The 16,170-nt window shown below is 48.3% G+C and overlaps 1 protein-coding gene across 2 annotated transcripts in view; it reads right to left on the bottom strand.

Annotated features, from left to right (window-relative positions):
- The window catches only part of DTX2 (deltex 2, E3 ubiquitin ligase), a 29,571-nt gene extending 21,716 nt beyond the window's left edge, over nucleotides 1-7,855 (bottom strand). For both annotated transcript variants that reach the window (XM_006889699.1, XM_006889700.1), the window contains exons 1-2: nucleotides 7,588-7,855; nucleotides 5,352-5,988 (exon numbers count right to left, since the gene is read on the bottom strand). In XM_006889699.1, the coding sequence (XP_006889761.1) occupies nucleotides 5,352-5,988; nucleotides 7,588-7,855 (905 nt within the window). The remainder of the gene's footprint in view (nucleotides 1-5,351; nucleotides 5,989-7,587) is intronic.
- Nucleotides 7,856-16,170: the final 8,315 nt, after the last annotated feature.

The following is a 16,170-nucleotide window of genomic DNA, read 5'->3' as shown; positions in this document are numbered from 1 at the left end:
GCCACTAGGCCACCAGAGCTCGCCTGAAAATTATTTTTAAAAAAATGGTAAGAAATCCTTAGGGCACTCTGGTGGCCTAGTGGCAAGAAGCTACACTGCAATCCCAGAGTTTGGCAGTTCAAATCCACCAGATGCTATGCTGGAGAATGCGAGGGCTATCTCCTTTTGTACCAGTCAGATTCGATTTGATGGTACACACACAACAAATAATAATAATTTTAAAAAAGGTAAGAAATTCATGCCACTTTGGTTTCAAAGAAAGCTCCACTTTGAAGGGTAGTTGGCACTGATGCCCAAGACTTCTGATAACTCCTCCCCACTTCCTGTCCCGTCAATATTAAGAGCTGTTATACTATGAAGAACTATGAAATCCCTTCATGTCAGCCCCAAGAACAGGGCCTGGCCGTCTTTGTTCTCTTCTGATCCTGAGCCCAGAGGCAGGGACAGATAAGATGCTCTGTCAATGAAGGATGGTCCCAGGCTGCTGAGGTTCCCTCAAGCCGCCAGCAAACCAGCCACTGGCTGCTTATAGCTAATGGCCTCCAGAGAGTGCCCCAAATCCTGCCATCAGCCATGGGTCTCAAATCCCGGTGGCAAAGATCCCAAGGAGCTGGCTGGTTCTGATCTGACTGGGAAACTTCTCATCCCCCTGAGGCCAAAGCTTCCAGGGCCATGCACAGGGCTGGAGGCAGAGCAAGTCTGTGATATCTGTCTGAGAACAAAATGAGGTGTTTTGCTTCAATTCCCTGGGTTCCAACTCCACAGATAGGGTAACCTGTGTGGCTGTGCTACTCAAACAGCACTCTGGCCGCCTCAACTGGATTTAGATAATGCAAGAGGAGGCAGGTGGAGAGCCTGGGCTAACGCCCTGGTTCTGCTAAAAGTGTTAAACTTCAGGCAGGTTTTCCCATTCCTGAGCCTGCTTCTCTGTTTATTAAAGGAAGGTGGTAATGCACACTCTAAATTTCTCTGGTTTTGTAAGTGAAAAATCTGGAGACACACAGCCTCCCAGTCCTTCACTTCCTCTTGAGCTCAGATATCCCAAACCAACTCCCCAGAGAACACTAAGTGTTGTCATCCCTGAGCTAGAAGTCAAGAAAACCCAAGCTTTACCATCCCACAAACATAGTGGGCTGTTGAGCAGGAAAGGCCATGGTCCCAACAGAGATGGGGTCCCTGACTGTCCTACCCCAACAAAATCCATTCTGGAAGTGTGGTCTCCGCCCACCTGGGAGAGGAGCATGTTTGCAAGAGGAGGCTTAGCTTCACTACTAAGACCCGGAGCAGAAAGGAGACAGGAGTGAGGGTGCCAACGGGCATCTCACCCGAAACTGGAGCCCAGGAACTGTGACTGAGTTCTATGAAGGCTCTGACCATTGCGCCGCTTGCCCACACTGCTCGGCTTAGTTCCTCTCATGGAAGTCCTGCTGTGACAGTCAGAAAGGCCCAGTAGCTTCAAGATGAGGACTCGCAGAGCCGGACAAAACCTCAGGGGCCACTGACCTGAAACCTTACTTCCTCTGTCCTCAGAAAACTCCACTTGACAGGCTGCTACCCACTATGGGGCGCCCTGTGCCCTGTGAAGTGCTCTCCTTGGGGGTTACCTTCTCCCTAGTAGTCACAACGCAACACAAGAACTAAATAAAAAAAACCAAAACCCTCTCCTGTGCTCCTGGGCCTGGAGTCCCTGGAGGCATGAACTGTGAAGCAATCAGCTTCTAGGTGAGAGATCAAAGACCTGAGCTCACCCAGCAGCACCTCAGAAGGACCACAGCCATCTGCCTGGGAGGGCAGCAACTGGAAACGCTGGTAAGCACGTGAAAGCCCTAGGTCGCCATGAGCTGGCAGGAACCCCACAACTGGTTTGTCTTCATTGTTATTGCTTCTGGGCCTACTGCTAACTGCCTGTCCACCTTAAGAAGCTTCCTGAAAAACCTCAAATATGAGACATGAAGACTTCCTTCCAGAGTACCAAGCAACGAGCAATGTCAGGAGGCTGGAGAGAAAAGAACCCCAAGTTTCTCTCCAGCGCCTCAAGAATTACAATCCCAGCTGGCAAATCGATACCAACACATGGATCTCTGACCATGTGATGTGGGGCAAGAATGGGCAATCTGGAGCCCCAGCTTCTTAGTGTCCCCAAAGCTGTGGGGCCTGGGTATATCCCATGCCCTTTTCTAAGCTCCCGTTTCTCCAATTATAAGATGGGGGCAATACCAACACTCCAAGGGTGGTTTTGAGGTTTAATCTAAAGCTCAGTACTTGTGTCCACTGCTGTCCAGAACCTTAAGGAACAGAAGGAGTTAAAGTGAATCCCCTTGGGTCACCAAATGCCTTCCTTCAGGGCTCCCATTAAATCCTGAAAAATATAGCAATATTGGAGCAAAAGGAAACTTTAGAACTAACAAGACAGGTGTTCATCTTCTAAAAGGAAAAATGAAACATGGAAAGAAGGACAGAGCTGACACAATGACCTACATGAACCAGGAGTTAACACCCTGCCTGGAACCTAGGACTCTGCGGAAGTCAAGACCAGCAGCAGTCAAAACAGGCTGGCCGACAGCAGGGAGGCCCGAGGAGCAGAGCAGATGAGAGCACACCAGGAGAGTCTTCTGAGGCCTCATAGTGCAGGAGCAAAGCACCCGAGGGTGAACCACATCACTGACTGCAGGTCATAATTACTACCTCAAGCCGTCAAAATTCTAAACAAGTCACACCCTCTCTTAAAGAAAGCAAGAGTGTGCATGACAGATTTGGAAAGTTTTCCATTAAACATGATTAACAGCAGTTTTGGTGCTCAGAGGGATAAATTCAGAAAACAGGGAAATTCTCTTGAACCCAGGCAGCTCAGAGGCTAATGACACGCCTGCGGGGTGTGACTCACTCGGCTGATGTGAGAGTATCGCACAAGAGATTTCAAATAGCCTGGGTCCAAGAAGTGCCTCCTTTACCCTTGAAAACAGTAGTTCTAACAGCTGCCAGTAAAGGCAGGCTTTCTCAGCCAGGGCTCTGTCTGTAGACTTGCCTGCCTCCTGTCCTGTCACCTGATACATGGTCACTTTCCCTCACCACAATGACATTCACTTGGAGTTGAGAACCTCACCAAAGCCCTGAGGAAGGAAGGGGGAGCCATGTATTTTCAGTTCTCAGCAGCTTACTCCACCCGTCTAACACCTGCTGGGGAAGGGCAAACTATAAACTAGGCGTGGGGAACGCAAGTTTCATAATCCAGATGGGCCTGTGCAAGTGAATTACAGCCCTCACAGCTCCTGAAGCGCTGGAGGAAACAGATGCACACCTTCCCCAGCAGGCCAGTCCTGGGAGGCGGCTACAACTAGCAGAGCCCCTGGCCTGGCTCCCTCCTGGCTTACTCGCAGAGCGCAGGGCAAGCCACAGCACGCATGTCCCACACTGGAGGGGAAGGGAGGCGTCTGGCCCGAACCTTCCTTCCGGGAACTGGCCCAACCTGCACCAGGATGGCCACATCAGCAGTCTCTGCTGGCCTTGGGGCAAAAGCAGGGGAGCCCAGAAAAACAAGCTGCAGGGGTGGAGTATTCACAGGAGACCAGTGGGAGGGCCCCTTTCTAGCACACAGAAACAAAGCCCACAAAGTCACCTGCTTAAGCACAGAATCTAGAACTATTTAGAAATTTGCCTCAAAATAATCCGTAAGGAGCTAGAGCCCCAGGAGACTTGGCACTGCAGACCTAGAAGGCTCAGTGCTGCCGACAAGCATTCTTGGCCTGTCACCCTTTACTCTGACTGACACGCTGAAAAAGAGGCTGTGGAGAGACCTTCAGAGCCCATGGGGACGGGGACCCCACAGAGCCTGCTGGCTTAGGTTAATGTGAATAACCACACCCGGCTCAAGTGAACCTTCTGCTTCTCGCCATTCGCAGGAAGATCTGGGATCCAGAAGCCCAGCCCCAACGAGAAACTTCCCAGGATAATATACTGACACATCCAAGCTCTTCACCCTCCTGTGTGGCTACAGTGCGAAGCCTCACTCATCTGTTAAGATACTGTCAGCCTTCTCATCCCTCCACTGTTGAGAGGGCTTTAAGAACTCCTCACATGAGCCAGATAGTCCTGGGGTCCGGGTTTTAGGCCCAGTCCTGGTACTTGTTTACTGAGTTGCCAATCTCATAGGTCTCAATGTGCTAAGCTGTAAGCTGACCATCCACCCACAGACTATTATGGGAGTTATTACGATCATTCACGCTGCCCGCTCAACAGGGCCTGGCATGGAATGAGCAGTAGCTACTGTCACTGTATCTTACACTATCTGAAGCTGAGGGTGAACAAATTCTGGAAGCCCAAGCGGTTATTACAGTGGTACTGGCCTCTTTGTGACACTTCAGCCCTCATCAGGGTAAAGAGGGCAGAGATGGGATTAGGTGGCACCAAATCAACAAGATGCCCACCACCTGGGAAACAAGGTGGCCCCAAGGCGCATGGTCAGCCTCTGCCCACCAGTTCGCTCTCTCAGAAAGCAGCCTGCAAATGCTCTGCTGGAGGAGGAGGAACAATCTCCTCCAGTACCAGTCAGATCCGATTTGCCGGCACACACAAAAAGTAAAATAAATTTTTTTTTTAAAAAAAAAAAAAGGCAGCCTGCAAGCTGGCTAACATGAGAATTCTCACCATGTTCTCCATGCCCAATACTCCCAACAAAGATGAACAATGTCTCATTTTGGCCAGCTTTGTCACAAACCAACCCAGAAATCTCTATCCATTGGTCAATTCCAGTGGGTTTTCTCACTTTAAAAGACTACCGAGTCTGGTCTGGACTGGATCTGTTAGTTCAAGAGCATTCTCCCAGTATGGAGAGCTCTCAGAAACAGTTGGGGCTTGGTTGTCTGTTACCTGCTGCCACACCTCGAAACCTCAGTATCTGGTACCTCAACACACTGGACGGCAGCCTCCCTGTACTGGGCTGTGCATTTCAGGGCCAGAACTGTACCTTCAAGCTCTGCACCTGCACCGCCTGACACCTGGGAGGCGTCAGTGCGCACACAGCCACAAGGGGGGCAGCACATCAGCCCTGGGAAGGGGTCTTAAACCAGGCACAGACAGCCCTATCCTCACGAGTGAGCAGAGAGGTTACTGACTTCAACACCAGTGCGGCAGCTAACAGATCTCCAATACCCAGAGGTAAGGAAAGCTCCATGGGACATCTGTGGGCAGAAGTGACTTCTTGGCACCCATGTGGCACTTACAAATGAGACTATATCACAGACAACTGAAGGCACAGAGGGAGCAAGTGCCACGTCTGCAGGATCCGAGTCTCCCCACTGCATGCTGACAAGGCCCAAACGACGGACAAAATGACCAACAGTGACCTGAGATACCTGGGTTGGCTGGACGTGGCGGATCCGAGGGGCATGTGCAGAAGGACCGGGTGAGAGAGGCTGGAGCGGTAGAGGGGCTGGCTTCCCAGGGCAGGGGCTGCCCCACCCCAGGGGTTGGTAGTGTTCAGCCTGGGTGCAGACCGAGCCCCAGACAGAGAGGGTTTGCTGTACGGGGCAAAGGCCTGATGAGTCCCGAAGACCATGGTGGTCCTGTGAGTGGGCTGCAGGGCAGGGTATGCAGGGAGGTTGGTCATGGAGTGGCGGTAGCGGCCTGACACAGGTCCAGTTCCGCCGCCACTGAGGCACTGGTGGCAAGAGCAGGTGATTCCCATGTGGCCCAGCGGAGCAATGACAGTAGTCACAGGGTAAGGTGGCCCTGCCTGGCGTCGCACGCTACGACAGAAGCTTGAAGTCTTGTTGGTCTGAGTGTAGGTGGCATAGTTGACAGTGTAGTTGTACCCCAGGGGAGCCAAGTCCACGATCTGGTTGCCCCTGGCCATCTGCTGCTCCAGATAGTCGCAGATGCTGGCTTCATAGGCTGTCCAGGAGCCATCGTCACTCAGCCACTCCCAGACGATGCCCCGGCCTGCAGCTGAGTTCTGCGAGAACAGGTGCCTCCTCACGGCCCTCATGGTACCTGGGTAAAGAAAGTTCCAGGCAAACCGTTAATCTGCCAGCCCAAGAAACAAAGGGCAGTTAAACAGCCTTTTTCCTATAACCAAATTAAATCTGACCACTACGTATATACTTTTGTGCTATTACTTGAGCTGGTGGCTGGCATTAGCTATTCTTACCCAATTTTAAGATGAAGGATGGAGATCCCTCCAAAGGTCAAGAACCACAACCAAAAGGAGTCAAGTAACAGAAGAGAACCAGCAGGAGGGGAGTGTTGGCAGAAGGGGGGTGTCAGCAAGACGAGAGTGTCGGCAGGAAAAGGTTATGCTAGAAGTTTTGGCCAAGAGTCAGTTGTGGCTTACACCCAATGAGGGTTTAAAAAAATCTAATAACAAAGCTTCATTATAAAAAAACTACAAACTAAAATAAGCTTAAAGAAAGCTAAAACCACCCCTTTTCTCCCACAGTGGCCAAATACTCTGAAGTGCCAGTCAGAATATGTCTCTTTCTGGCCCAAACCTAGCCATGGCTCTCCTGTGAAAAGAAAAAGCCCTGCTTGGGACTGAAAAGCTCAGGAGGGCCTGCGCTAGCCACCCGTCTCTAGTTTCTTCTTAACACCCTGGCACCCAGCCAAACCTCTCCCAACATTTTATACTGTGTCCCTCCCGATTTCTTTCCTCTCCCTTAATAACCATTCTTATTAGCACCTTAACACATAATTTGTGTATTTTGTACCTTATCTGCTTACTTTCTCACCTGGTTGGCAATTCTACAAAAGCAAGGCCTTTCATCTGCATCAGACTGATGAGGACTCATCGTTTTCAGAGCCCTGGTGGATTTGAACCACCAGAGAGGCACTGCCTTTGGGTTATGCCACCAGTGCTTATTAAAGACTTAAGAGCCTGAAAACCAATGGAGGGTTTCCATGAGTCAGAATGGCTTTGCTGGCAGTGGGGTGGAGGAGGATGCTGTTGACCTGGATGAAAGCGGGTTTCTCACCCTCGAGACTACTGACATTTTGGGCCAGACCACTGTTGTGTTCTGTGCAATGTAGGTCATTTAGCATCTGTGACTTCAAGCCACTACATGCTAGTAACATTCCTTCCACCCAATAATGACACTAGAACTGGCTCCTAACATTGCTAAACATCCCCTGGGAGTCAATGTCCCTGGGAGAGTCAACCGCCTCGAAGTAAGAGCACCCTTGGATTAGCAGACAGAGCACAGCTCTGGGTGGACCTCTTGGTGATAATTACCAAAATGCACTATGGATTTTTAAAACGCAAACATGGCTGCATGAAGTCCTCCACCCAAGTCACACAGCTGCTGAGCAATGGAGCTGGAATTCCTCACAGGACCTCAAGTCTTTGCACATGAGGCCAGTGTAACAGGTGATATGGGGGCAGGGGATGTGGCAGCTTCTGTGATGTGCTTCCACAGTGGCCTCTACTATGAAGAGGCACATCCCACACTGCATGTATCCACTGCACTCATCTCCTGACACTGTGTGTTTCAGGGCAGAACAAAGTGGTGGTTTACTTCTGTAACCTATATCCCCAACACCTAGCAAAGCACCCTGCCCAAAGCAGGCCGTGGATAAATGCTGAAGGCAAGCTGTTACCTGTGTCTTGGCGGAACTGCGTCCAGCTGGGGAGGTCAATGATGTAAGGAGCCAGTGAGGGGTCAGCATGGCCTAGGGGGATGCTGTGAGCCAAGCTCCCCACTCCAAAGCGCTGGCCCTTCTGCTGGACAAACTGTTGCTCAATGTAGTTGCAGACGATGGCGCTGTAAGGGTGCCAGGTGCCCAGCTCGTCCTGCCACTCCCACACAGACACTGCCACAGGGCTGGTGTACACCTGAGGCATGGACAGGTTTGGGGCCATGGCCATCTTGCCCTGGCACAGCTCAGACCACGCCGGCCTGGAATCTCAGGTTCATTGCCCAGTGTTCCCACAGACCTGTAAACAGGACAGACACAGGGTCCATCAATAGCTCTGCCAGAGCCAGTGTTTGCAGCAATCGATGACAAATCAGTACAATCTCTTCCACTTCTCATTCTGACACCAACTGAGGGAAGGGAATCGTTCCAGTCCTGGTCCGTCCTGGCCCCAACTGCAAACGCACAGTAGCACTTGCTCCTCACCCCAGAGCCACCAGTGCTAGGTCAGATAGAGTGTTAGACAGGTCTCCCGAGTGCAATGCCTGCCCTGAGACTTCAGATACCAGCTAACAAGTTTGGGGGTCTGCAAGACACCTCACTTCTGACCTGCTAGCTCATATTACTCCTCAGGTTGGATAATAACCAGAACATAAAAGAAAGCACTGCATGTAAAATTAGAGATGCTTATTTTCCTGTAAAAGAGAAACTTCATGTGATTAGAGTCAAAGTATATACAGCAAATTGATTTCTCCACTGAACAATTCATACATTTTGTTTCCTGACCTAGACTGCAATCCCCACAAAGTTAAGCACTTTCCCCAATTCCTCCAAGTCTATTTCCAGTCATTCTTCTTTCTTATCCTTTCCTGCCTTCTGAGCTCAATCCCCTGGCAAATGTCCCCTTTTTACCCTATGTGGCTATTACAGGGTCACAGGGCTGGTTTCCATTCAGGCTTGAAGGGTGACTAAAGGCCACAGTCTCATGGTTCCAGCAGTCTCTATCAGGCTGGTAAACTTGGTCTTTATCATTCTGAGTTTGGTTCCACATTTATCCCGGACTCTGAGATCTACTGTGATCACTTCCAGAGCAGTCAGCTGTGATGGCTGTGCACATCTAGCCTTCCTCGTCTCAGGGTTCCAAAGATGACGTTTGCATGGTCCATTAGTCCTGACTTATTTCACTACAGAAATCGCACCACCATGGCTGCAGTAGGAAAGCCAAGACTACCCAGCCTGGAAGGAAGGTAGGGCTGGAACTGGTGCTGTTGCCTCTGAGTCCATTCCAACCCAGGGGCAGTCGCTATGTGCTGAGAAGAGTTCCCTCAGGTTTTCAGGGACCACTAGACCTGTTTTCCGAGAGGCCTCTGAGTGAGTTCCAACTGCCACCCTCTGGCTGGTAGTGGGCGATTATCTGTATGAGTCACCAGGGGACTCCCAGGAAAGCATAAGAAAACATGAGCTCTGCTTATGTGCCATCCTGGCATCCTGAGTTTACCGAGCTCTTCAACCTTGCTTTCCTACATTTTAAAAATGGTGCACTCGGCACAGCACCAGGCAAACAGCAGGTACTCAACACACCTCAGGCTCCTCCTCTTTCCACCCTCCATCACCCCTTCGTGAGGAGTGCTGACGGAGTAGGACTGAAGTGCACACGGCCTGAGCACCAGGTGATGAGTCAGACCTGCAACGACTGTGAGCACACCGTGGACGCCAAGCCTGTCATGAGCTGCCAATTCTTCCAGCAAAGTCCTGGAGGATTAGACCTGGGATGCCCTTGGGATGGCTGGCAAGCTGGCTTAGCTCAGCACCAGCAATTAGAAATCTCTATAACCACATCCAGGTACAAATCGCAGGACTGGCTTCAAAGCCAATTACTCCTGAGCCCTGACTTGAAGCCTTCTGCCAGGTGTCACTCATCTCCCACGCAGTCGGGGCCTCCCACGTCAGCAGCACATGCGCTGTTCCGACATGTCCACATAACCCTAGGTGCATCAGCTCACAGAGCTCTGCAAAACAGCCTGAAAAATACAGCCAAGAAGTTCAGCTCAAGTATTCCACGGAAGCATTTAACTTCCATGGACTTCGATGGACGTTTATGTTCCATGAGGGTTCCTCATGGTCTAGGTTCCATCAGGGTTACCAAGGACCCAGAGAGGAAGAAGGGATGGCACACAAGCCGTTCCATGATGGGTCACTGCCCACACTCATACCAGGCCCTAAATTCTTAGTGTCTTATGTTCAATCACATCAACTTCTGAAAAGACAAAATCCGGTGCCATTGAATTGATGCCACCTTATGGCAACTCCACATGTCAGAGCAGAACTGCTCCAGTGTGTCCAAGGCCCCATTTCCTGGAAGTAAGGTCACCAGGCTTTTTATTTTTGAGGTACCAGGTATCAATCCTTCTGTTAGCAGCCAAAACACATTCCATCAAGTCCCAGACCTACACATGCCATTCCCATCTCCAGCCACGGTTCTGCTGGGACCTGTGTCTGGCCTCCTATCTTGCCTTCCCCACCCAGGCCCTCGCCGTCCTTTCTCTCTTCACCACTTATTCCATTTATCCCAACACGGCCACACCTACTGTTTCCATCCCTCTTTCACTGCAGCAGGAACTCCAAGGACAGAACAGTGAGACTGGGTCCCAAGACCGGATCCAGCATCAGGCCGTGCCCACAAATTCCTTCTGGTGGTGGACTAAACCTGGTGGTCACACGCCTAGTTGTCCACCTGGGCAACAACTGCAGCCATCATTTATTAGCACTTCCCAGACCTGCTGTAGCTCTTAATTGTGGAGCTACCTAAGATATTCTTTTTTTTTATTATTTTTATTATTTTGTGTATGTGTGTCTGTGTACCGTCAGATCAGATCTGACTGGTACAGGAGGAGATTGTCCCTCCTTTCCCGGCAGAGCATCTGGTGGATTCGAACCATGCGTCTCTGGGCTAAGATATTCTTATAAACACTTTTTTTTAAAACAACTCTTCCATGTCACTAATCTTGCATTACATGGAGTACATTTATTGTGACTCAGAGATCCTCTAAAACAGACCAGAGCTTCTTAAATTATAATACTGACGGACCAGATGGACAGGTCCTTTCCTCCCAAAGACTGACCAATGGGTTTGAACTGCCCACCTTTCGGTTTGCCACACTTTCAGTTAGCATCAGATCATTTAATTATTACACCACCAGGGTCCCTTGTCATTAGTCTTAGACAAACACAAATCAAAATGACCAAGGTTATCATATCACTTCACACCCAAGTGTTCAGTGTCACTGACTCACAGCGACCCCATGTACAATCAAAACGGTGCCCAACGGTGGGCCATCCTCACAAACTCTGCTGTGCTGGGCCCGTTATTGCAGTCATCGTGTACGGCTATCAGCAGAACAGACAGCAACAACAGGCAGCACTGGTCCCCAAACAAAGCTCAGACAGCAGGAAGGCAAAGGAATGAAGGACAAAGGAGATAGGATTCCAGGGAGGAAGTGGGAAGCGGGCTGTCACACAGAGGAGACTACAAACATGACAAAACAAAGTGTGGATACACTGGTAAAAGGAAATCGAATTTGTTATCTGTAAATTTCTAATCAAACAACAATTAAAAAAAAACCAATCACACATCAGAAAATAACAAGTGTTGACAAGGATGTGGAGGAACTGGCGTGCACATGTATTGCAGGTGGGACCGTAAAATGGTACAGCTGCTGTCGAGAGTGTGGTGGCTTTCAGGAAAAGTCAGAGAGACTAGCCAGCAACTCCAGCCCTCAGGAGAGATCCATAGCAGGGCCTCAGGTTCTGCACACCAGTGTTCACTGCAGCAATGTTTCCAAAAGGCATAAAAAATCTGATGTGCATCAATAGTGAATGGAGAAACAAAACGTGGCTTGTACGTACAATGAAATATTACTCAGTCATAAAGAGAAATTAAGTCTAGATCCATGCCAGGGCATGGATGAGCCTTAAAAACATTATGCTGGGGCTCGCTTCGGCAGCACATATACTAAAACTGGAACAAGAGAGAAGATGAGCATGGCCCCTGCACAAGGATGACGTGCAAATTCATGAAGCGTTCCATATTTAAAAAAAAAAAACAACACACCAAAACCCAACATTATGAGGAGTTAAATAAGCCAGGCACAGACAGACATAAATTGCATAATCCAGAAATACCAAAAATAGGCAAATATACAGAGACTAAACTTTATTAGTGGTTACCAAGGGAGAAAGGATATCAGAAGCTATTGCTCAAGAGGAACTGACTTTTGGTTTGAGGCGATGAAAAGCTTCTGGAGAAGCAACAGTGCTGATGGGTGTACAAGATGGTGAATGATATAACTGATGTCATCAAACTGTACACCGTCAAAAATCTTACAACAGCCATAGTACCTTTCATGATTAGACTAAGTAAATAATAAGAATCAGCCCCTCTGCCCAGCTTTCCTGTGTATCCTCTCATTAGACTGAGCTGTGCATCCCTGCCAGTTAGGAGGCACGACAGAAACGCTCCATTTCATCTGAGCAGCATTTTCACATAAAGGGGAAAAAAGTTTACATGTATCCAGGAATCTTTCTATCCTCAGAGGATTTAGATAAGCCTTAGAACAAGTTCTGTGCTGGCAGAATCTGAGTGAAAATCATCATACCTAATTGTGAACCTCCAGGTGGAGCAAATCCCATCATGGCAGGCAGCCCCCAACAAGAACAAACCCCACTGGAGCAGTGGCCTCTAGGAAGGAAGTCTGGTTTGAAACGTGTTCAGCATGAGCTGCAGCCGCAGACTCCTGAGAGCCGCCAGCTTGTGAAGAACCCCTATCACTCCTAACACTACGAAAATATCTAACACTAGGGCCACGGGGCAGGTCAACCTCTCATGCTTGTGCAAGCGCCTCCCGCAGCCCTGTCTTGAGCAGGGCCTGCCTGATGGACTCCTCCCTCGACTCCCAAGCTGAGCACCGTACCCAGGAGGACAGCGTGTTCTCCGTGAGGGTGTCTCCACTCAACAGAACCTTTTTCCAAATGCGGCATCTGCTGTCCATCAACATGAATAAGCAGAACAGTGGCGTGCTCTTTTTGTCAGGGAAGTGGGGCTCCTTTCCTCCTCTTCCACAAGAGGACTAGGAAGCTGATGTGGAGAACAAGAGAATTCTGGGGAACCTGGCCTGGAAACCAGTGAGCCCCAAGTAACTTTTTTTCTTTTTTTAAAAAATTCCTTTTATCTTTTTTTTATTTTAATAAAATTTTACAGACTTTGGATTTCCATTCATTCATTGTTGCACACTTTCCTCCCTGCCCACCCCTCCCCTATGATTGTTTTTCCCTTTGCAAAGTAAAAAAAAAAAATTCCTTCATTGTTATACACGCCCCCGCCCCCCACTATGCAGCTTTCATTCTGAACTCTTGTCATGACAATAATACTTGATCATATATTCCTCCTAAACAGCTCTCTCCCTCATCTGTTTCAATGCAATATACATTATTTATCCCTCTTAGTTTCCCCCCAACTCCGATGTCAGTCCTGTTCTACAATAGTGGCACTACTATTTATTCTTTTGTGACTGAGATATTTCACTAAGCAAAATGTCCTCCAGGGTCACCCATTTTGTACAGTATTTCATGAGTTCCTTGTTTTTCAATGCAGCATAGTATTCCATTGTGTGAATATACCACGGCTTCTCTATCCATTCGTTTGTTGATGGGCACTTAGGTTGTTTCCAACTCTTTGCTATTGTGAACAAAGCTGCAATAAACATGAGTGTGCATATATCTGCTTGGGTGGCAGTTATGGCTTCTTTAGGGTATATTTCCAGTAGTGGAACTGCTGGGTCAAATGGTATTTTTCTATTTGCAACTTTTTGAGAAAGCGCCATACAGCCTTCCACAGTGCTTGCACCATTTTCCACTCCCATCAACAGTGAATAAGGGTTCCAGTTCCTCCACAACCTCACCAGTATTTCTTGTTTGCTGTTTTGTTGAATTTTGCTATTCTTACTGGGGTGAGATGGTATCTCATAGTTGTTTTGATTTGCATCTCCCTTAGAGCTAAGGATTTTGAAGATTTTTTCATGTGTTTGTCATCTGTCTTCTTTGGTGAAGTGTCTGTTCAGATCCTGTGCCCATTCAACTGGGTTGTTTATCTTGTGCTGCCAAGTAACTTTAAAGATTTGTCCAGCTCTGATTCTTCCAACATGGCACCACCATTCAATTCTCTCACCAAAAGATCAGCAGTTCAAATCCACCAGCTGATCCATGGGATAAAGATGAGATAGTCTGTGTCCACTAAGATTTACAGCCTCAGAAAGCTGGTGGAGGGTCATCCTGCCTCAGAGGCAAATCAACGACAATGTATTTGGGTTTTTTGTTAACTCAATTTTTGCTAACTCAATCCATCTTACCATTCAAGTGCTATTTTCTGAGCTGTGTCTCGTTCAGACCCTTTCCAAGAAGCATGGACCTGAAATGCCACATTCATCAGCTGACCCTATGTGAATGGCCTAGAACTAGAACATGATGTTCAAGGACTCCCAGAGAGGGGGAAAAAAAAGACTCACAGGGCACTCAGTTAGCCTTGGCATTTGTCAGGAAGCCTCCCCAGAGACCTGGGAAAGTCAAATACTCTGCATAACTTTTCTCCAAAAAAGCTCGGCTTACTAGAAATTTCTAAGTTACAAGCAATGAATATTATTTTTTGTTTATCCAATTAGTCAAAAGAACTTATGGGGAACTTAACACCGCTGACAAGTATAAAATCACAAAGTGTCAAAATTTTCACCCCTTTTAATGAAAAATGAAGAGCCCATCTTAAAGAGATTATAGCTATATCGCTAGGTAAAGATATTTGCCACAGCACTGTTCTAACTATCTAAAAGAGATGCAAAGGGAAAAAGGAAATGAAATATTACCAATAGCTGTATTTGATTAGAGAAACTCTAGACTTTTTCTACTTCCTTATATATCTGTACTTTTCATAATTTTCTAAAATAAGAAAGCACATTTGTTATTAGAAAAAAATTGCATTTTTAGGGAATCATAAACATAAACCAAACCACTGTCATTAGTCCTTACTATCATTCCTTCGAATGGCTGCCCCTCTGCCAGTAGGATTTCACTCATTAACAGGTCTTGTCTAAGTATCATGGCACCTCCGTGCCAACACACAGGGCCTTCCAGTGTCAAGAGAATGTCTAGAACAGACCATCCAGGTGCCTAAGTTATGAAAATCATCTTATGAGAACTCTAAGATGGGGCCTTTGTCTTTAAAAAGAGATCATACCATTATACCCAGCTGTTACTGGGTTTCTAAGAAATGAAGGGAAACCAAGACCTGATTTATCCCTTGCTCAAGAGACAGCAGGAAGGGAAGTGGGGAAGTGGCAACGCCTCTTGTTTTGTTCCTGGCTTGAGCTCCTCCGGGCTGGTCCGGTGCAGAACTTTCCAACTGGGGCGGAGAGAGGCAAAGGGCAGCTGAGTTCAGGCCCCAGCAATCTGAGAGTCCCTTACGTGCAGCCTCCACCAACAGTAACAAGCTGCTGCTCCTTCCTTCAGCAGCAGAGACCTGAGCACTCACAGTGAGTCAGGGGGCTGCATCCTGGGCCCCAAGAGCTGGCGGAGGCATGGCAGGTATAGTACTCTACCGACACACTTGAGACTATCTCCTTGTCTGACATTTACAAGAGTTGAATGTAGTCTACCATACTGCTGTTTTGAGCATTAACCAGTGTCCCCAGTCTAGTCCAGTTCCCAGCCTTCAGGGCCACCCACATGTGCCTGAGCCCCTTGGAGTCTGCTCCGGGCATAAGGCCATCCAAGCGGTGTTCAGAAGAAGTCAGCTGTCTCAGGTCCTCCTCAACCCTGTGAACAATGTCCTTCCTCAGCTGTCAACTTACTTGTCTCCTGATTCTTGGCTTGAGACTCTGCCTTCTCAAGTCTTTCCTACCCTGGCTCTTACCTGTTAGAGAAAAATAGTCACATCTAACAATCAACACCCATGCGCTGTTTTTTTAGTGCAATTATGTGTCTGTCCCTTGTACTAGAGCATGAGCTCCTTCAAGGAGAGAGATTATATTCAGGAAGAGATTTTCTAAAAACACTGGCTAGAAATGAAAACATAAATTTTTCTATGTTAAAATTAAGAATGACTGAACACAGACTCCCACACCCCAGGAGGGGGCGGTCCCTATGCCTTTGCACCCCTCGGTGGAGGAGTCACTCACTGATCCTCACCAAGTGGAGAATGAAGGGCTCAGAGGGGGAATGAAGAGTTCAAAGGTGTGGGGTATAGAAGGAGGTCAGGTCTCCAGCCATTTATCCCAGCTCCAGTTCCTGCGCCTGCCCCCAGCTCCGCCCAGAACCACCTCCAAGGCGGCCTGCCTTTCTTCCCTGCCCCATGGGGCTTCCCAACAATGGCCTGGCAATTAGTACTGTCTCAGCAGCTTTGTTCACAATAGCAAGGAGTTGAAAACAACCTAAGTGCCCATCAACAAGCGAATGGATAGAGAAGCTGTGGTATATTCACACAATGGAATACTATGCTGCATT

The sequence above is a fragment of the Elephantulus edwardii genome, unplaced genomic scaffold (genome assembly GCF_000299155.1).
Source record: "Elephantulus edwardii isolate Elephantulus edwardi_28Jun2011 unplaced genomic scaffold, EleEdw1.0 scaffold00080, whole genome shotgun sequence".
Taxonomy (NCBI): Eukaryota; Metazoa; Chordata; class Mammalia; order Macroscelidea; family Macroscelididae; genus Elephantulus; species Elephantulus edwardii.
The sequence above is the reverse complement of the archived record's forward strand: the minus strand, read 5'-3'. Positions and strand labels throughout refer to the sequence as shown.